Source organism: Sprattus sprattus (assembly GCF_963457725.1).
Source record: "Sprattus sprattus genome assembly, chromosome: 2".
In the NCBI taxonomy this organism is placed as follows: Eukaryota; Metazoa; Chordata; class Actinopteri; order Clupeiformes; family Clupeidae; genus Sprattus; species Sprattus sprattus.
The window spans coordinates 27,763,218-27,785,215 of NC_137921.1; the positions used below are offsets into that span (position 1 = coordinate 27,763,218).

The following is a 21,998-nucleotide window of genomic DNA, read 5'->3' on the forward strand; positions in this document are numbered from 1 at the left end:
GTGATACCACTACTATTCATAGTAATGACATCTGAATAAGACAGAATTGTTGCATTGTGACTGAATGGAAGTACCTAGAAGCTTTGTGTGTTTTTTGTTTTTTTGTGTGGTTTTTTTTGTGTGCGTCTTATTTTGATCCTTGTTTTTTGTGTGAGTGTTTTGACTTGATTTGTGTGCATATTTTTTGTGTATCATTGTTGGAAAATCCATATAAAAATAAAAGTAAAAAAAAAAAAAAAAAAAAGCACTTCCTAGTATACAGTGCCTGACAAAAGTCGTGTCACCTATCCAAGTTGTAGGCACAACAGATGATAACTTGACTTGTAGTTGATCAATTGGAATCAGAAATGGCTCATATGAAAGGCAAAGGCCTCTAGATTATGCTTATTATACCAACATAAAGTTGTGTATCATTAATTGAGTTTTATCATGTAATAAGGACAGACAGGTCAGATTGGGTTTGGACAAAAGTCTTGTCGCATACACAAAACTATTTTTTTTAATTTTGAATTTTACTTTGATAACACAAGAATGCTACAATAGCATCAGAGCATAAAGTCATGGTGCCCTGGGGAAAAAAAACAATATCATATATGACTCAGATGAACTTGGAGAACTGCATCCATACTGCATCCACTTTGATGTGGAGGCCGAAATATGAGAAGAAGCAACATCCTGCTGAAGAATTTGCCGTCTCCTGTGGTTTGGAATGTAATCGCCATCAAGAATCCCTTGATATTTCAGACTGCTGATGTTGCCATCCTCTCTGCAGATCTTTTGCACACCCCCATACAAACCATGATTTTTCCTCCACCAAACTTGACTGTTTTCTGGGTGAATCTTGGGTCCATGCGGGTTCCAACAGGTCTTCTGCAGTATTCGTAGCGATCGTAATGCAGTTTAATGGATGATTCATCAGAAGAAAAAAAAAATCAACCTTCTGACACTTTTCCACTGTCTATCGTTTTGGCAAAAAAATGGTTTGGGGTTACAACCAGTATGGGTGTGCAGAGTGGATGGCAACATCAACAGCCTGAAGTATCAAGAGATTATTGCTGCCTATTACATCCCAAACCACAAGAGAATGTAAATTCTTCAGCAGGATGACGCTCCTTCTCATACTTTAGCCTCCACATCAAAGTTCCTGAAACCAAAGAAAGTCAAGGTGCTCCGGGATTGGCCAGCCCATCACCAGACAAGAACATTATTGAGCATGTCTGAAGTAGGATGAAGGAGGAGGCTTGGAAGATGAAACCAGTCCTGCAAGACTGCTTTCTTTGCCATTCCATACTTCATCAATTAGTTATTTGAGTAATTGCCGAGACATATGGATGCAGTCCTCCAAGCTCATAGCTTGGGAGTCATACACAATATTATTTGTTTTTTCCAAGGCACCATGACTTTATGCTCTGATGTTATTGTAGCATTTTTGTGTAATCAAAGTAAAATTAAAAATTAAAAAAAATATTTTTGTGTATGCGACGAGACTTTTGTCCAAACCCAATCTGACCTGTCTGTCCTTATTACATGATAAAACTCAATTAATGATACACAACTTTATGTTGGTATAATAAGCATAATCTAGAGGCCTTTGCCTTTCATATGAGCCATTTCTGATTCCAATTGATCAACTACAAGTCAAGTTATCATCTGTTGTGCCTACAACTTGGATAGGTGACAAGACTTTTGTCAGGCACTGTAAAGCTCACCATGTGGCATCCCACACTGCCACCATATTCCAGCGGGCTAGTATAAAGCTCACTATGTGGCATCCCACACTGCCACCATATTCCAGTATGCTAGTATAAAGCTCACTATGTGGCATCCCACACTGCCACCATATGGTGCTGTGTGTGTGTGTGTGTGTGTGTCAAGGTTGTTATCGTTAACGAAAACTAACGAAAAAAAGAAAATGATTTTTTTTTGTCGTTAACTGAAATAAAAATAAAAATGAGGCTTTATAAAAAAAACGATAACTAACTGAAACTGTATTGTGTCTTTACAAAACTAACTAAAATAAAATAGAATTATAGAGAAAATTAGTTTTCGTTTTTGTCAATGTATTTCATAGATGTCAATTTATTTCATACAAAGCCTAGTAGTCCATTTTCCGCTGTACCACTTTTAAACAAGCCCCTCGCCTGCTATCATGCGGCAAAAGTCGGTAGAAAGCGAGAATAGTATTTTGCAGTGACGTGCGGTGTGGTTAGTATCTGGTGAGTCCTTCAGAGTCAGATTTACAAACACATAGTTTCTTATAATCACCATTCAATTGGCAGCTTGCACATTGACTACTGTTGTTTTCCACATCAGCATTCTTTACACAAACATAGGTAAGGTACAAACAGTTGGCAGCTGCTAGCTTGTGATGAACTCGTGTGAATATGCAGGTAGAATATGAACTCTTTCATACAAAGTTGCACAGGCACCATGAGGGTTTCTTCCTTTTACCATAATCATTTGAGGGCGACTATAACATCAGCTAGATAACTAGCTAATTCCATGCAAATTAAACTCCTCCATTTAAATCATAATAAGGTTATTATCGCCAAGTGTCTTTAGCTAGCTTATTAGCTAGCATAGCAACTTCATAACCATAGCAACCAGGAAACACGACTTTAATAGTTGCAATTTTTAAGTTTATTTCCTCAAAATCAGCTCACCAATACAAAGCAGTCTTAGGTTCAGAGTGATCACAACCACTTGTGTAAAATGGCTTCACATAGACATTAAACAATCCTAAGAGAAATAATGGGAAATCAACGCAAGGGCTTACTCTGATATCAATGTAATGTTAGCGAATAAGGTGTGAGAAGCCTTCCCTTCCCCTGGCTAATATTTAGTCTCCGCTGTACGTCCAAAACCAAATCTATTCTTGAGGTTCCAAAAATGTTCAAAGCAATTTGGCTTTAAATTTTGTTCTGAATTTTGTTCTGTCCCGTTGTTTCGTTTGAAGATTACCTTTTAGCTCCGGCATTGGTCTCCCATTATTGATCACTTCATATTTTGATTGTAAGTCCAACATTTGAGAAATGTTTTAGCTTAGCTATAGAATCTTCAATTTTCGCTAGAAGAAGAGCAACGGGAGAAAAGGCCGGTGGGCTCTTGCACGCCCATTTCATTGAGGCAGATGTACTGTTTCCACTCCGTGGGGTAAAGACTAAATAGGTTATACGCATGCGCTCAACCCAGTTTGTGATTGATTGCGCAATCTGAGTTGAGGCACAGCTCGTCACCGCCTCGCTGTTTTCTTAATGTTTGAACAGGACATGAGCAAATTAAGCGATTTTGATGATAAAAATGCTCGAAATGATTGGAATCATAAAGGAATTACATTTATAGCACAGATCAGTAGAAAAATATTTATATATGCCTGCGCCGCCCCCACTGACCGCACGTCCCTGTCATAGAGGTCAATGTATTTCATACATAGCCTATATCTATTTTAGTACACGCCCCTCGTCTTGAATCATGGCGGCCAAAGTCGGGAGAAATTCTGGGATTACTTTGATTATGAATGTGTCGAAAATAAAAGCAAGTGCCTTGCAATGGAAAATGGAAAGATATGTGTTGTATTTATCAAGGGGAAAAATCCTACAAATCTGGTTAATGACATAAACACACAAATTTCATAGTTGTCGTTTGTGGATGGCTGTCCATCTGTTCTAAATACATTTTTTTAAATGGTATGTTTTGTTGAGTTTGTATTACTTATAATTTATTATAGCTTGTATCTTCAATTCATTTTGAGCAGATTGTTTTGAAAGCAACCCCCCCCCCCCCCAGTCTGTTGCATTCCACTGGAAAAACTAAAACTAAAACTAATAAAAACTAAACTCAAACTAAGTATTTTCAAACTAGCAAACGCGCTTTAAAAACTAATTCAAACTAAACTGAAATTGAAAACAAAAAGTCAAAACTAAATAAAAACTAATGAAAAATGTAAAACTATTATAACCTTGGTGTGTGTGTGTGTGTGTGTGTTTAGCCAATTACTGAGCACAGGCGGTGGGGCGAGCCAGCACTGGAGCTGCCAGGGGAAACACACACACACACACACACACACACACACAAACTCAGAACAGACATACCATCATACACACACACACACACACACACACACACACACACACACACCACTGCCAGGGCTGAACTGTCAGGACAGAGAAGACACCACATGGCCCCACTCAAACGCCTTGTCTGAGAGCTGAAGATCCCAAAGAGAGTGAAGACATCCGTCTCCCCTGATCCCATAGTTTTTCCCACTACACAGCCCATCTTTGACGTTGAAGGACACACACAATGTGGGCATGAACCACTGAAAAGCCACTCTAGTTGCTTTGGTAAGTCGGCGGGTGGCAACACCTTAAGGTACGGTGTGATTACATCCTTCAGTGGTTATGCTCCATCAGCTTTTAGCGCACACACACACACACACAGCCATCTCGCAAATGTGTTGGTGTGTGACCTTGCTAAGGTTAAAGTTGATCATGCAATGCTTTCCAACTTGGCAAAGCTAGACTAGAGTTTTGTTTGAGGTTAAAAATCACATAATCAAATCTGGGATCAGACCACACACACACACACACACACACACACACACACCTAAGAGGAGGCATGGGGGGGGGGGGGCAGTGGGGTTGTAAAGCAGGGGGTTGATTGGGAGCTGATTGAGAGATGAGACCCTTGAGGATGACTCCATCTCCATCACGCCAGTTCTTCAGGCAGGATAGAGGGGAGATGAGCCAGCTTTCGCTCTCTCCATCGTTCTCTCTCCATTGTTCTCTCTCGCCCTCTCGCCCTCTCTCTTTCTCTTTCAGTTTGGCTGGCTCTTTAAATAGCACACATTTAAAAATCAGCCCCCTGCTTCGGTAGAGGCGAGACTACACTCAGACGAGAAGGAGAAGCAAAGCAAGGCCAGTCAAGTTTATTTATAAAGCACAATTCAAACACAGTGGTAATTCAAAGTGCTTATAAATGAACAAGGCTTTTTTACACACACACACACACACGTCTCAGGGCTGTTACACACACACACACACACACACACACACACACACACAATCTCTTGTATTCCTAAAATAGCAACACCTCTATGACTCACACAAGCCAATATATAACATGACACTGAATAACACTTGATTTAAGACCATGATGCATCACACTATCCAGGTAGGTCTCAGGAGGCCACTGGGCCTCTACCAACATAATAAAAAGATGAAAAGATTGATCAGGTAGCTGGGCCTCTACCAACATAATAAAAAGATGAAAAGATTGATCAGGTAGCTGGGCCTCTACCAACATAATAAAAAGATGAAAAGATTGATCAGGTAGCTGGGCCTCTACCAACATAATAAAAAGATGAAAAGATTGATCGCTCTATATAGTATCGATGCACTCTATATTAAAATCCACAGTAATATGAGGGTGTGTAAGAGCGCTCTATATCTGTGTCTAAGTCCAAAGGAGGAACTAAAGGGCATATTACAGTAGGTGCATTACACAACCACAATCAGGAACTCTCTTGAAGGGCATATAATGGTGGGAGACTAACAGAAACCCAATCAGGAACTCTCCTGAAGGGCATATTACAGTAGGAGAGGAGAGTAACAGAACCACAATCAGGAACTCTCCTGCCACAGCAGTGGCAGTCATGAATGATCAAGCTACAAGAGGAGGAAATATGCTTCATGTAGTCAGAGGAAGTAAACCGGAAGTAAACAGCCCAGCCGTGCACTGCCCCACCCCTCATTTAGTGGAGTGGCTGAGTGGCAGCTGAGCTGATGAAGGGGAACTCTGAGCTCTTACGCAACACATGAGCACAAGTACAAAACACTCAAGTTCTCCCAAACCACTACAACATAACAAACAACCAGACCAGACCAGAACTACAGACAGGTAGAGGCTAAGTCTTTCTCACACACTTAAAATGTACACACCACACCAGTGGTGGACAGTAACGAAGTAAATGTAATTCGTTCCTGTACTTAAGTAACCTATCTAGGTACCACTTTACAATAAGACTCCATTATAAATGGTTTATAAATAGGTTATTAATTAGGTTGTAAACCCTTTGTAAGTCATTAATAAGCCCTTATAAGTGAGTTATAAACACAGTTTGTATACGTCGATGCAGGCTCACTATTTGGGAAGATCCCCATCTTGGCAACCCACTGTCTATCCCTTAACTTGCTCTACTAGCCCAATTGCACACTCCCTTCCATTCTTGTATCTGTTACTAGAGATTAAACCCCAGGAGGGGGGGGGGGGGGGGGGGGGGCTTACAACGTGCCCCCCCCCCCCCCCAAAAGAAAAATTACAATAAGGCTCCATTTTGCCAGTTATAAATGTTTGTAACTGATTACTAGATGATGATGTGTTTCACACTTTACAATAAGGCTCAGTTTTGCCAGTTATAAATGTTAGATGTTAGTAACTGATTAATAAAGGGTGATTTGTTGTGTAATGAGTAGTAAGCAGTAACTTGATCTTGGATGGATGGACACTTTATTAATCCAGAGGGAAATTTTAGGACATCCAGTAGCATCCAGACACAACATCCACAAATCACATCCACATAGGAGGAACACCTTCAAAAGTAAAGTTTGGGGTTTATTCTCTAGTAACAGATACAAGAATGGTAGGGAGTGTGCAATTGGGCTAGTAGAGCAAGTTAAGGGATAGACAGTGGGTTGCCAAGATGGGGATCTTCCCAAATAGTGAGCCCGCATCGATGTATAAAAACTGTGTTTATAACTCATTTATAAGGGCTTATTAATGACTTGCAAAGCGTTAACAACCTAATTAATAACATATTTATAAACCATTTATACACCAATTATAATGGAGTCTTATTGTAAAGTGGTACCCATATCTATGTATCTGTACTTTACCCAAGTATTTCTATTTTGTGAGACTTTATACTTTCACTCCACTACATTTCAAAGTGAAAATTCATACTTTTTACTCCATTACATTTAGTAAAACCTCTCGTTCCTTTTTACCAAAGTGAATCAAATAATGAAAGGTCAAAGTGAGTTCACAATTACACCAATCAGGAATAGCGCTATTTGCTCTAAAGTCCTTTTGGTTTGGTCAGTTTCGTTCGTTCGTTGAGCGCGAGCTACGTTGAATTCTGCAGCAGTTTGAGGCTGTTTTATGCTCAAGAAGCCTACGTAACGCTACATAAATGTGTAAGAAACATGCACAATCAACGGTGTTTCTGCTCAGGCTCCCATTTAAAAATGCTTGCCTTTTATCAGGGCGCACGATGTCGCAAACTTTTATCATGCAGTTCTTGACTCCCTCGGTAAAGGTATCACTACACACTTCTTTACAGTCTTCGGTGCAGACTGGTATGCTCTAATTTTGTGCAATTTATGCAAAAACTAGTTCCTGTAATGACATTTTCTTTTTTCACGTTTGATCTGAGGTCAAGTGTTTTGTTTTTGTACCTAGGGTTGTGTGGAATATCACTGCTACCACTAGTTTTCAGCACAAACTAGTATAACTAGGTCAAGTGTTGTTGTTTTTGTACCTAGGGTTGTGTAGGGAATATCACTGCTACCACTAGTTTTCAGCACAAACTAGTATAACTAGGTCAAGTGTTGTTGTTTTTGTACCTAGGGTTGTGTAGGGAATATCACTGCTATCACTAGTCTTCAGCAAAACTAGTATAACACCACATTCTCTGATTTTGTTGAACAAGTTCCTGTAATGGTATTTATCATACTTTGAAACATAAATCAGGATTTATGTTCAATGTTTATGTTTAAGGGTAACACAGACAGACAGATGTGATATAGTAAAGGAGCTTATGTTTAACTCCACTTTTTTATAATTAAATGTGCAACTAAGTTACAAATAAATGTAAAATTAAATAATTGTTCTCTTGTATTTCATAACCACTTTGTCTTACCTAATGGCAATAGATACAGTCGTATGCAAAAGTTTAGGCACCCCTGATAATCTTTATTACTTTCATTTATAAATTGTTGGGCGTTTGGATCAGGAACTTCTTTGTCACATATATAATACTACATGGACACAGTGATATTTTAGAAGTGAAATAAGGTAAATTAGATAAACAGAGAATATGCCAAATGTATAATAACAGAATTAGACAGGTGCATAAATTTGGGCACCCCAACAGAAAAATCACAATAATATTTACTGGAGCCTCCTTTTGCCAAAACAACAGCCTCTAGACGCTTCTTATAGCCTCTGATGAGTGTTTGGATTCTGGATGAAGGTATTTTGGACCACTCTTTCTTACAATACAGCTCCAGCTCTGTAAGTTTTGATGGGTGCCTAGCGTGGACAGCCTGCTTCAAGACATCCCATTTATTTTCAATTATATTCAAGTCTGGGGACTGGGATGGCCAATCTAGAACATTGTAGTTGTCCCTCTGCATAAATGGCTTAGTGGATTTGGAGCAATGTTCCGTGTTATTGTCCTGCTGGAACACCCAACTCCGCCGTAACTTCAGCTTGGTTACAGATTCTTGAACATTATTGTCAAGAATTTGCTGGTACTGAGTTGAATCCATGCGACCATCAACTTTAAATAGATTTCCAGTTCCTGTACTACCCACACAGTCCACAGCATGATGGACCCCCCACCTAATTTTACTGTGGGCAGCAAGTGTTTTTCTAGGAATGCTGTATTAATTTGCCTCCATGCATAATGCCTCTTGTTGTGACCAAATATCTCTATCTTTGTTCCAAAATGAGCCTGGCTTGTTCAAATGTAGTTTGGCAAACCTCAAGCGAGCTTGTTTGTGGCGTGTGTGCGGAAAAGGCTTCTTCTGCATCACTCTCCCATACAGCTGTTTTCTGTGCAATGTGCGCTGAATGGTTGAGCAATGCACAGTGACACCATCTGCAGCAAGATGACCTTGCAGATCTTTGGAGGTGGTCTGAGGGTTATTCTTGACCATTCTGACCATTATTCGCCTTTGCCTCTTTGTTATGTTTCTTGGCCTGCCACTTCTAGACTTAGCAAGAACTGTGCCTGTTGCCTTCCACTTCATAATAAAATTCATCACAGTGGAAACTGACAGCTGAAACCTCCAGGATAACTTTTTGTAGCCTTCCCCTAAACAATACTGCTGAACAATCTTTGTTTTCAGATCATTTGATAGCTGTTTTGATGCCCCCATGTTGCCACTGTTCAGAGGAGAATCAAAGAGAAGCACAACTTGCAATTGGCTACCTTAAATACCTTTTCTAATGGTTGGATGCACCTTTCTATGGAATTGAAGGCTTGACGAGCTAACCAGACTAATTCTGTGTTGCATTTTATCAGCATTGAGTAGGTACAGGTATTCAAATCAACAAAATTATGAGGGTGCCCAAACTTTTGCACAGCCTATTTTTCACATTTGATTTAATTTCAGACCAATAAATACTGCTACACTAAATATCTTTGTCTGGAAAACACCCTAGCACTCAGTGATAACTACAAAATAAATATTTGACCACTGTGATCTTTTTTGGTGAAGACAGAGTAAATTATCATGCAGCCTTAGAGGGGTGCCTAAACTTTTGCATACGACTGTAGCTTTCAATGTTTTGTGCTTATACACTATTTAAGACAAATGTAAGACACTATTTAAAGATTGGCATTAGTATTTTCAGTTGATTGAGCCGGAGCTTTGATGTGAAAATGATAAAAGGCCATTAGAACCATAATTCATTAAGGTACTTTTACTTTTAATACTTAAGTATATATGAAGGCAAATACTTTTATACTTCTACTTAAGTGGAAATTCAAAGTGCATACTTCCACTTTTACTGGAGTAATATTTTACACCAGGTATCTATACTTTCACTTAAGAACGTAGTTAGTGTACTTCGTCCACCACTGCACCACACACACACACTTAAGTTTAATTCAACTGAAAAAAAAAATTGACATTGAAACGGAAGTGACTGACTGCACCATAATGAGCAGGTGGCTGAGCCACACACACACACACACACACACACACACACACACACCCTGTCAATTAGTGCTCTCCACAGCAGCTGATAAGCGCATGGCACTGGAAATCATTAGGGGAAACAGCATGAGCACCCCAGCTTTCAAGAGGCCAGGAGACGACCAGAGAGTAGAGACAACACATTAAAACCCACACCGCCACGCCACGCCACGCCACGCCACGCCACGCCACGCCACGCCACCTCTGTCCTGACATGCCCCCTGTCTGCTAATGGCCAGTGTAAACGGCCACTCCAGCGTGCGTGCGTACACACTGAGAGAAATGGAACAAACATAGAATTTAGGCCAGGCCAATCGCAGCTCTCCAGACTGCAGTGGTGACTAGCAATATCACTGGAAAAAAGGAGACAGGAAGATCCATCTGAGGACCCAACACACACACACAAACAATAACACACACACACACACACACACACACACACAATAACACAATAACACACACAGACACATACCACACACACACAGAGTTGCACAATCAGCAGCAGCTTGTGGTCCTGTGAGCCACACTGAGGAGGAGGAGGGTTATATCAGCGTCCCAGAGAGCCTGCAGGCAGACTGCTGGCAGAGAGCCCCCTCCAGAGAGGGCAGACGCACGCCATGGACTTTGATTGAGCTGCCTTTGAGGAACCCTTGACATTTCAAAGGAAATCCACATAACGTCTGAATCATCCACTGATCCTCTCTCTGGAGAGACACACAGAGACAGACACACAGAGACAGACAGACAGACAGACACACACACACACACAGTATGTGGGCGGAAGCATAGGCACGGTCTCCTTTCCTCTTTAGGGCTATATTGAGGCCAGAAGGCTGATGAGCTGAACCAATCAGAGAGGAGAAGCAGAGCCGCAACCCCACCTCCACCTCCACATCAACAGCCAGTATACACACAACACACATCCTCCCACAGCAACACCCACACAGAATAACAACACAGGACTGCCTTAGGTTTGAAAGTCAACACAGGAGGAAAAAGAGGGAGCTGTCAGCGAGTGGCTAATCTTTTCCTTATCCTGTCGTCGTCTCAGTGACTGCACTGGTTCTGATTTGACATGGACCTTGCCCGGGTCACCCAGAGCCCGACCCACTCCGGTCTCAGCTGCTGCCTCAGTTCTGGGTCTCCCTCAGTCCCTTAGTCAGACACAGCTCACATAGGGAGAGCCAAACACATGCATCAAAGCCACTGAGGGGTGTGTGTGTGTGTGTGTGTGTGTGTGTGTGTGTGTGTGTGGTCTTACCTGCACCTCGCTGGTCCTCTGGCGGATGCTCTCCTCTTTCTCGCGGATCTCCTGCTCCACGGAGGTCTTCTCCCTGGGGGCCCAGCACAGCACGCATGAGTACTTAATCACAGAGGAGACCGGCAGGAGACCAAGCCATCCCCCAACATCCCCCCCATCCCTGCCGCCACCACCGCTGGTCACTGGTCCGCTCTCTCCCTCCACAACCATCGCGGATAGACAAGAATACTGTACTACAGGCACACTCAAACACAACACACACACACACACACACTCTGGGCTGAGAGTTCACGGAGGATTCTGATTGGTCTACGAGAGAGAGGCAGAGAGGAAGACAGTGAGAGGGAGGGGGAGAGAGAGGGAGAGAAAGACAGTGAGAGGGAGGGGGAGAGAGAGAGGGAGAGAAACAGAGGTAGACCGGAAGAAGAGAGGGAGGGAAGGAGAGAGAGAAAAACAGTGAGGTAGATTGATGGAGGGAGGCAGATAGAGAATGAGAGGGGGGTGAGCAAGGGAGGCAGGCAGAGAGTGTGATTAAGAGAACACAAGGGGGAGAAAGAGAGAGAGGGAACGAGAGAGAGGGGGAGAAAGAGAGCGAGAGAGAGGGGGGGAGGGAGAGAGAGAGAGAGAGAGAGCAGACGGCTGTCAGGAGGGACTCGTCAGAAACAGAAGGAGAGAGAAAGAGGGGAAGGGGGGGGCCTTGGAGTGACAGCGCTAAGCTCCATCGTCACATCTACATCTGCCTCTACCTCACCCAGCCCTCTCTTCTATTTAGAGAGAGAGAGAGAAAAGGACAGAGAAGGAGGGAGAGAGAAAGGCAGAGGCAGACAGAGAGGGGAGAGACAGAAGGTCATGACCCTTGCTCTCTAACCCCATGCCAGGCACATAAACTGTTCCAACATCCTTCACCATCACATCTCCAGATTAAACCTGCGTAGCGGCATATTACCACAAAGGCACTTGGGATTTTCATCAAGATGTTTTAATAGCACCTAAGTAATCCAGTTAAAAGAGAAAAGAGTGTTGTCTGATGTTATGCGGGGATATTTTGGGAAATACACAAGGACTGCTCCATGTTTAGTCTGGTTTAAAGACACACGCATGCAGGTTTCATCTTGAACCACAGAGAGAGGAAGCTCTGAAGCCTAACCGAAACTTAAACCATCATCAAAAGGAGCCGAGAGCTTCCTGAGATTGGTGACTAAATCTAGTACCACACACAGTTTCAGGTGAAAGCAGTGTATCACAAGGGTCTCATATTTCCCTTAAGAATGACTAGACAGCAGATCTTTACAGCAAGCACAGTGTGACTTACTTCTAAGAACTGCCTGGTAGACCTTTAAATCACTCCAGAACAATGCATCAACATCAACAGAAAAAAGAGAGATTGAATTCAAACGGATCCATCGCACTGCAGTTAGAAAGCAGCATAGCTCCAGCAGAAACACAGACTTTTCTCTGGTTTATTGTTTATGTCCTTACAAAAACATGAATCTGAAATGAATAAGAGCCTGAGGCTCACTTTTCAGATTCTGGCTGACTGCATTAAGCTCACTTGGACCGGGTTCAGATGCACTCTGTGTTTAACAGTCAAGTGTTCAAATGCAATCTTCATTCCTCATGGGTGCTCACAACTCACACCTCTTAAAAAATAAATCAACGCTCTTGTGTCTTACTAAGAAATGTACAGTTCCGTTTCTAACTCCTGCTGTGAACCATGAGTATTTTTAGTGAAACATTTCCTTTACATGTTTCATCTTGCAAAAGCACATCACAACAATAGCTGGTTATAAGTATTTCATCAGAATAAAGCTGGTGCACTAGGTAATGTCAACATCCATTAGTAAAACACCTGAAAACAAGAGAACTGCACAGCAACATAGCAGTCACTAAAATAAGCAGCAGTTCTACAGCGCAAACATAAATCCTGAGGTCTTATTATTGACTACATATTGACCACCTCAAGGATCGCCACTGAGAGAGAGAGAGAGAGAGAGAGAGAGAGAGAGAGAGAGAAGTCAGAAGTGCTCTCCAGGGATTTGGAGGCAGTGGAGAGCACTGCCGGAGTGTGTTGGATAAATAAGAATAGAAGTGGAATGAACAAGGACGGAAAGATGGATTTTCTTCTGCGAGGCAGCCTTGGCAACGATCCCAGAGAAGGATCATCTCGACATGACCCTGACAGCCAATCAGAGTGAAGCGCTGTGGCCTTGCGGTGTATGTATCTCTGGCTGTGTGGAGGAGAGGGGTTGTCTGCTTACCTTTCACTAGAGGGGGCTGGTTGCCGTGGTGACCTCAGGCAATCCCACACAACATGCATCATCTTGGCAGCTAGTCTCGCTCCGCGTTAAGGATGAACCTACCAGCCAAGCTGCCTCTCTCGCTATATCTCTTTCTACCTCTTCCTCACATATTCCTTTTATCTGTGTGTCAGTCAGTTTCTAAACGCTCACCCTACTGTGCGTCTTTCTGTTCTCCAGAAAGGGGAAGTGAAGAGAAAACCTATCTTCACCTACTCAGCAGGACAAGCTATGCCAAACAGGGCAAAGCTGAGCTGAGCGTTAATAAAAGGCCGTCTGCTCTTTCTCAGGAAGACGAGAGACATGAAAAAAAACCTTTGTGTATATCGACCCTAATTCTATCGCTCACTCTCTCCTTTTCCTTCTTTCCTTCTGACAGCCTTGAGGTGGTCATCACCCCTGGAGACCATACTGCATGCATGTTCACGCACGCGCACACACTCAAACACACACAGAGAAACACGACTTACACACACACACACACTCACACACAGTCATAAATACAGAAGTATAAACACACAAACACACACACACACACACACAGGTATAAACCCACACACACACTTATATACACACACACACACACACACACACAGACAACCATGTACTCATACACAGACACACACACAGGCACACACACCTCCAGCTCAGCATACTGTAGTCAAGTAGCCACTCGGCTCTTTCCGTCTGTTTCTCATATTTCTTTGCTCATAAACAGCGACACCACTTTCTCGTCTCCGTGACAGGAATCCACTGTCCTCCTACGGTGCGCTGTATGCTTGCATGTGTCCAACATTCCGGCACACTACATTCAGACACAGCAGACAGAGTCTGTGAACTCAGACACCAGAGGCCATCACTGGTGCTGGGGCTCTGGTTTACAGGGAACAGTGTTCCAGTTAGGGCTGAACGATTAATTGCATTTGCGGTTTAATCGCGATATGATGAGACGCGATTTTCAAACCGCAACTTAAATAAAAACCGTGATTAAAAAATGTTAAACTTCTAAACTTTCTGTTTTCTTTTTTTTTGACACAGTGATTAAAGCAGCATAACGGATCACTTGCTAATCACTAACGAGATGCTAGTGGCTCAAACTAGCGAAATCTCTTGAAATGTGCTTACTTTGACACAATGACCAACTAGTTAGTCAACAACTGTCCTAACACAGTCAAACATCAAGCAAGTGCAACACAAGATGGCAAATAAGCTACTTACTAGTTTGGCAGACAGTAAAAACCAGGCGGCTTCAGGCACACCTACATAATGCAGTCATTTGCCTAGGGACCCTGGTATGGCAATGGCACAGAGGCGACACTCCATATTAAAAGTCATTGTAGCGCCCCAATTTCAAAGCTGTTATTTTAAGGTAAAACTGCTTATCCTAACCCTAACCCTGAAGTACAATTACTGCATAAGTCCGATTTAAAAAGTGCATGCCTTGTGTTTATACTTGACTTTGTTTAAATAACTTAAATGCACAGTGGCAAAGTGTTAGATTTAGTTTAAATACATGGTTTTAGTCATATGCAATCACAGCAAGGTCCATTCTGTCAATATGCATCTAAGGCCTCACAGACGGGCATCAGGCCTGTTCCCCAACCATTTGGACCCTGAGACATCAAATAGCTATTGTCCAGGGTCAGGAAGGAAAGACAGCAGGAGATCAATGGTTGCCAGGACCCCAGACAGACATTTAATTAACTTAGACTTAATTGGGTAAGACCAAATAAGGTAACTTCCTACTTTCATTTATGGACACACCTTTATTGTTTGCATGTTAATTATGTACTATAAGGGCCACAACCCTCCGTAATGTCATTGAAAGAATTCTATCGTTTACCGCGACTTACGAGTTGATTGTGTGATGCGTTGGAATAAAGTATTATAAGCTATACATCTTTCCCGAGTTTCCTGACTCTCTGCAACCGAACCTTGGATTAAGGATAACAGAACCAGCTTACTTCTTCAAAAGCCACCGATTTGTTTCTGTAATGAGCAGTTAAATACAAATGTAAAATGTGGGAAAGAATATTTCACACTAAATGTATCTAATATTGTGTCATATTTAAATCATTCAGTACGTTTTGTTGGAGAAAAAAAGAGGATAACATTTTTAAAAATCGCATATTGAATCGAAATCGCAATATTTTGGGGAAAAATCGCAATTAGAGTATTTTCCCAAATTGTTCAGCCCTAGTTAGCAGCAGCCCCCTCTGGCACACAACCACCACCACATAGGAAAGGGTCTGATTGCACCCTCTTGTGACGGACACACACGGACTCTGTTCTGCCCTAGAGGGCACAGCAAGGTATGCGGGAGTGACTGGACTGGACCACTGGATAAGATCAGGGTCAAAAGACATTGTATACCAGTCTGTTAGCCCTGATTTAGCTATGACATAGTAGCTGCAATGAGTAAGTAGAAGACAGCAAAGAGAAAAGACTCTAGAGAAAGCATGCAGTCAATTAAATCTTCATGCAAAGGCATGAAGATTTAAGGAATTAGGAGGAAACTCCCTTCAGAACAAGGACCATAAAAACACCTTGTTCAAGCAGGCCTTATGATTTTAGTTAATTCAGAGAGCTTCAAAATATATATTGCGCAATAAAGCTAAAGATGACTGAAATGTTCCTTAAAGTAGCCCTGATAATAATGTAAAGGAAGTAGGGTTATTTAGAAGAGAAAGGCATTTCTCATGTAACTACATTATGTTTTGAATGCTCATGCTCTTTTCAAACCCTAATCCTATATCTAAGCAGATCAATATACACATCAACCATATACGCAGAAGTACAATCTATCAAGTACTTTATTAAGCACAAGGGAACTGAATTTAAAAGTAAGCTATTTTAAATTGTCAATGTTCACCCCACAAATAATGCACAAACTAGTCACATACATAGTTGTCCTTGTTTTTTGGGGGGGGGCCTGTAGCCCATACGACTGTTAAGACCCGAGGGCAAAGGCCTCAGAGCTGTTGTTCAGCATGATCTGACCACACACACACACACACACACACACACACACACACACACACACACACACACACGGCTCACCTCTGGAGGTCGACTATCTCGTTGCTGAGGGAGTCCAGCTCCTTGATGGCAGAGAAGTCAGCAGCCTGGCATGCCGCTGCGAGGCTCTAGAGCAGGTGTGGCCGGGGCGTGGCAGGGGGGCGAGGCAGGGGCAGGAGGAGCAAGGGTGGGGGGGTAGAGAGCAGATGAATGCAGTTTTTAACATTCATCCAATGCACCCTTCTAACAATACACAACAGCGGACCACTTACATGTCACACTCACAGGACACCAATGGAACCAATTATACACTTTATGGACTGAGGGAAAAGGATCCACACCACTGGCACGCATGACACTCACGCATGACACTCATGAAGTTTATGAACACATGAGATTGTGATCGATCACACTTTAGGACGTAGAGGGACTGATGTCAATGCACCAACACACAGGCTTGCGGGGGCCATGCAGTACACACACACAGTGCACAGGAGAGAGGAGAGACATGCAGTACACACAAAGATGCACAGGAGAGAGGGAACAGAGGAGAGACAAGTGGAAGGGGACAAGGAAGTGTTATGCGGAAAGATAGGGAGAGAGAAAATGGATGCAAACTGGTTTGAACAGATAAAATGAGCGCTGACGTGCAGGTGAGCAGGGATGGGGGAGTGCTCCCACCTTGTGCACAATGCATGAGTCATGAGGAAGAACGCAAAGAGAGACAGCGCACGCACACAGAAAGGGTCAGAGAGACAGACAGGAGCAAGCTAGAAAACAAAAAGCCCACACCACAGGGACAAGGTCAGTCCAGGATTAGTACAGAAAGAAACAACACAACAGGTCTGTCTCACAGATGTTCTCAGAAAGACTACCAAAGCTTCTTATCATTAGACCCTTTTATCAGGACTGTACATCATTACACCCTTATAACAGGGCGGTTTATCATTACATTCCTAGAACAGGGATACAGTGTAGATAATTGCATACCTGTACTCAGTAAATTAGCTACAATGCCAACTAATTCAGAATTGCATTAACAATCTTTAATACAGGACACCTTATAATATACATATAAATATGGTCCTTCCTATATTACAGCTCTGTATGTTAAAGTGGTTATTGATTTCTCTCATGGTGAGATAATATAACTGTAACTCATGTGATCGTGGTGCTGATGTAGAGAACATGGTTACCAGGGAGACTCGGTCAGCCGGGGGGATCATGTCGGGAGTGAGGGCCTGGGGAGGGTCCACGCCCTTGGTGAGCTTCTGGTTGATGAGATGCAACGCCAGGGCAAACTGCTCCCTGGTCAGCTTGCCAATGTCCCCGATATCACATAGCTCCCTATGCCACGTCACACACACACACACACACACACACAGTTGAACTTTCATCATTCACTTAAGAAAAGATACTGCTATAGGTAAGGTATATATCAATAGCATGTTTTGTTATTGGGAACTGAACCTATGAATTTAGACTGACTAGGACCTTGCTCTTTCAGTTGATCCACAGTAGTGTATGTTTGCTAGAACAAGCTGTGGAGACCACACCTACTAAATCACACAAATAGGCAACATGCAGCAAGTGCCCCCCCCCCCCCCCCCCCCCCCCCCACACACACACACACACAACTTATTGGGATTCTTATGTAGGAAATGCATGTTTGTTTAAAGTCGTATTGCATTCAAGAAAGATTGTATCCTTTCATCCGTCTTTTCACAAGGATACAGATACATTGAAATCACATCATATCAAAATATCATTAAAGTTAACAAAGTAAAATGTTTTGTAAAATGTAAAAATGTGACTGTATGCCACTCCATCTTCATCATCATCATCAAACCCACCAGATGCGTGCCAGCGTTGCAGAGGGAAGGCCCGTCCTGAGGAAGATGTCCCTCACCTCAGGCCCAGACACCAGGCCGTCCATGTCAACGTCCGTCTTGCTGAACAGGTCGTCGTACTTCGCTTTGTCTGCCAGGGACACCACCCACTGCGGAAACAAAACACTCATGCATTACATTTACATTTAGTCATTTAGCAGACGCTTTGGTCCAAAGCGACGTACAAGGGAGAGAACAGTCAAGCTAGGAGCAATAGAGACCTAGTGTACCAATAAATACTACTTTACACAAAAAAAAAATTGAAAAATGGAATAGAAAGGAAAAAAAGAAAAAAATCAAGCCTGTTCAAAAAAAGATATTACTAGTAATGTTTTAACATTATTATATATAGTATATACAATAAAATAATCATTATTTAATATTATCAAAGTTATTTAACTTAATAAGCTCATATTAGTATTATAACCAGTAATAGAAGTATAAGTTTAGCATTGAGAGATTTAAAGTGGACCAGGACTGACAGTAGACAGATGTCCATCATAAGAAGTATTACTGAGGATTAGTATGGTTGTAAGCATTAACAGTCTTAATAGTACTAGTACCACTATCAGCTGTAATCTGTGTAGTATTATTGGTAATAGCATTAGGCTGAGAGCAGACCTGAGGTGCTGTTATTGTTGTGGCAGTGGGAGGCGGTGCTTTGGTGGTGGCCTGGGACGTGCGGCCCTCCTTCAGGGAGGGGGGCGAGGGCAGTAGAGGCAAGGCTGGAGGGGTGGCGGATTTCTTCCGCTTTGATGGGGGCACCAGAGCAGGGGGCAGAGACATGGGCACCGTCTCGTTCTCCAGAGCTCTGTAGACCAGGTACATGGCCTGTAGGAGAGAAGAGACGTGCGCGTGAGCACATACACACACACACACACACACAGACACACAGTTATAAGGACATTCGAACAAACTCTGCAATACACTTTCATTACTACCAAATTAGAGTGAACAAGATCTCTGCACATTGACGCTTGATGAACTTCATGAAAATGTGCCCTTGTTCTTACAGTAAAGCAAGTTCTTACACTAACCGCTGATGATGTGGTTACCTTGACTATTTTTAGACCTGGGCAGAATTCAACCTTCTTTAAAATTGAACAGGAACTAAAGTGAGTCCTCAAGGAAGCAGCAGTCATTTAATCAATCTGTGTGCTAACAGCGCTAGACACTCTCCATCGCAGTCATTACATACCAGTTTATTTATACTGACTAAACGAGAGAGAGAGGGAGAGAGAGAGAGAGAGACAGAGAGACAGAGAGAGCCCTTTAGCCTTGAAAGTACAACATCTCTCAATGTAAATATTGATAGCATATGAATTTATACTGACAAAACGAGAGGGGGAGAAGAGAGAGAGAGAAGAGAGAGAGGAGAGGAGAGAGAGACAGAGCAGAGCCTATTAGCCTTGAGGGTGGCGAGAGAGTGACGCATCTGTCAATGTAAATATTGATGGCATATAAATACACTCAGATGGGGAGGATGCAAGCCATCACAGCCTCTCTGAAAGATGCTCTCTAGCAGTTAAGCCCCGCCGCGCTGCTCAGCCCATCTGTTCAGCTGTACGATGGGAGTGACATTCCTCCCTTCAGCACATTAAATGCCACCGTGTTCAATTATTTAAGGTGACACCACCATTACTTGATCATATCATAAGGACTCATTAGGAAGGGTTAAAGTTTGCATAGACCGATGGAAATTAACTTACCACAGCAAATTCATCTCTGTCGAGCATGCCATCCCTGTCAATGTCGCTTAACTCCCATACCTGCCATGCCAACACATGAGAGATAGAGAGAGAGAGGGAGAGTGAGAGTGTGTGGGAGAGAGAGAGAGTGAGAGTGAGAGAGTGAGAAAGGGAGCTGTCAATCACATGGTAGGTGCTATTAATCAATACTGAAGCCCCTCTAACTGCCTAGGCCAAGGACGCACATTAGACAAAGATGTTCTCGGAATCGTCATACTATAAGAACTGATTTACAGTCTGACAACACTCCCACCCAGTGGATTTCACAGACACATACACCATACACACTTGGCTTGGCTATTCCTGTCTGGCCATGTGTCAGACGACTAGACAGGGACAGTATCATTGCCTCACGATATCTACCATTACATAGTACATTTGACTACGCGCACTGCAAGACATCCTACAATCATTTAATCAATGAGATGGTGAGTTGTGACTGAGTCCTTCACTTTGGCGGTGTTGGCCAAACTTTGACACTAAAAACTTGAAACATTTCTCTGCACAGTTCAAACTAAAATGTGTATTATTTCAAACATTTTGTTGACAGCCAGCTCTGTGGCTGTCCACTGGGCGGTTCCTCACCCGTCCCAGGACGTCTACGGGCAGCTTGGAGTTGAGCAGGACTGGTTTGACCTTCTCCCCTGAGAGCGTACCCCCCACGGGTGAGAGGCTGTCAAAGATGGCATCGAATTTCACCTTCTCTTCCGCCTAGAAATCACACACACACACACACACACACACACACACACACACACACACACACACACACACACACACAACGGCCATAGATAGCGAGAATATCAAAGAAAGTGATTTCAGTGTCAGCATATCAACACACTTAACTAATTGAATTATTAATTAAACAGCTTCTCAGAATGCAGAATGACCGCTCCCATGGGAAATGGGTTTGTGCTTCTATTTCACTTTTTTCATTTATTTCCATTAGTCTGATAGAGTTCTATTTGCATGAAGAATTTGTTTTCTTAGCGGAAGCCACAAAAATTAAATATTAAAATAAAATATAGTGTGATATATTTTTTTAATCATTTTGGCAAGTAAACGTATAATAAGCGGGATAATGTATTCTTCGCCGGTCAGTTACGGAAAATAAATCCTTTCAAAACAAACTGTTCCGATGTATTTTCTGCGCACTATACATCATAGCTCACCTAATCGACCAGAGGGTGGATGGAAGGATATGCTTTGAGGGAAAATGACATACCTTGACTGCCCATGGGCCATCAACGGCCACTCCTGCGGGTAGAAGTGGGCTGCTAGTGTCATGCTGGAGAGGAGAGGGAGTGCATAGAAGGTTAGGACACCAACAGCCACAGATTCACACTCAAGCTGGCTTCCGTTATGTTACATTACTATCAGCAGAGAGTAAGTGCTGACTGGAAACCCAGATAAGCTGAGTACAGTTATTCAGACTTCTGCTTGAGGCCACAATGGTTCCTTTTATGATAAAAAAGAGAAGAGTGAGAGAGAAGAATCGACTCACAAATTTGGGGGGAGGAACGGCTGCATTAAGACTCTTCAGTGCCACCTCAAGCCCGTTCTGGGCACAGGCCACTAATCGCAGGGCAACAAAGAATTGCTGTGAACAAAGAAGGGAAATTTAGCGTTATCCTAGTCAATAGCAACGCAACGCACATGTACTCTGGACATTACATAATGTTCAATCTAATCTAATCTAGTCTAGTCTTATCAGAAGAAAAGAGAAGAGGACCTGTTTGTTGAGGCATCCTTTTCGTTCTGAATCTGCCAGATCCCATATCTGAGAGGAACAAAACAGACAT

At 42.6% G+C, this 21,998-nt stretch overlaps 1 protein-coding gene across 1 annotated transcript in view; it reads right to left on the reverse strand.

The window, feature by feature from the left end:
* The window catches only part of eps15 (epidermal growth factor receptor pathway substrate 15), a gene marked incomplete at its 5' end in the record, with an annotated part of 57,657 nt that overhangs the window by 28,427 nt on the left and 7,232 nt on the right, over window positions 1-21,998 (reverse strand). The window contains 10 exons of the mRNA XM_080832479.1: window positions 11,245-11,317; window positions 16,602-16,687; window positions 17,756-17,906; window positions 18,413-18,558; window positions 19,070-19,279; window positions 20,158-20,217; window positions 20,782-20,907; window positions 21,422-21,484; window positions 21,701-21,796; window positions 21,929-21,976. Coding sequence (XP_080688605.1) covers window positions 11,245-11,317; window positions 16,602-16,687; window positions 17,756-17,906; window positions 18,413-18,558; window positions 19,070-19,279; window positions 20,158-20,217; window positions 20,782-20,907; window positions 21,422-21,484; window positions 21,701-21,796; window positions 21,929-21,976 — 1,059 coding nt within the window. The remainder of the gene's footprint in view (window positions 1-11,244; window positions 11,318-16,601; window positions 16,688-17,755; window positions 17,907-18,412; window positions 18,559-19,069; window positions 19,280-20,157; window positions 20,218-20,781; window positions 20,908-21,421; window positions 21,485-21,700; window positions 21,797-21,928; window positions 21,977-21,998) is intronic.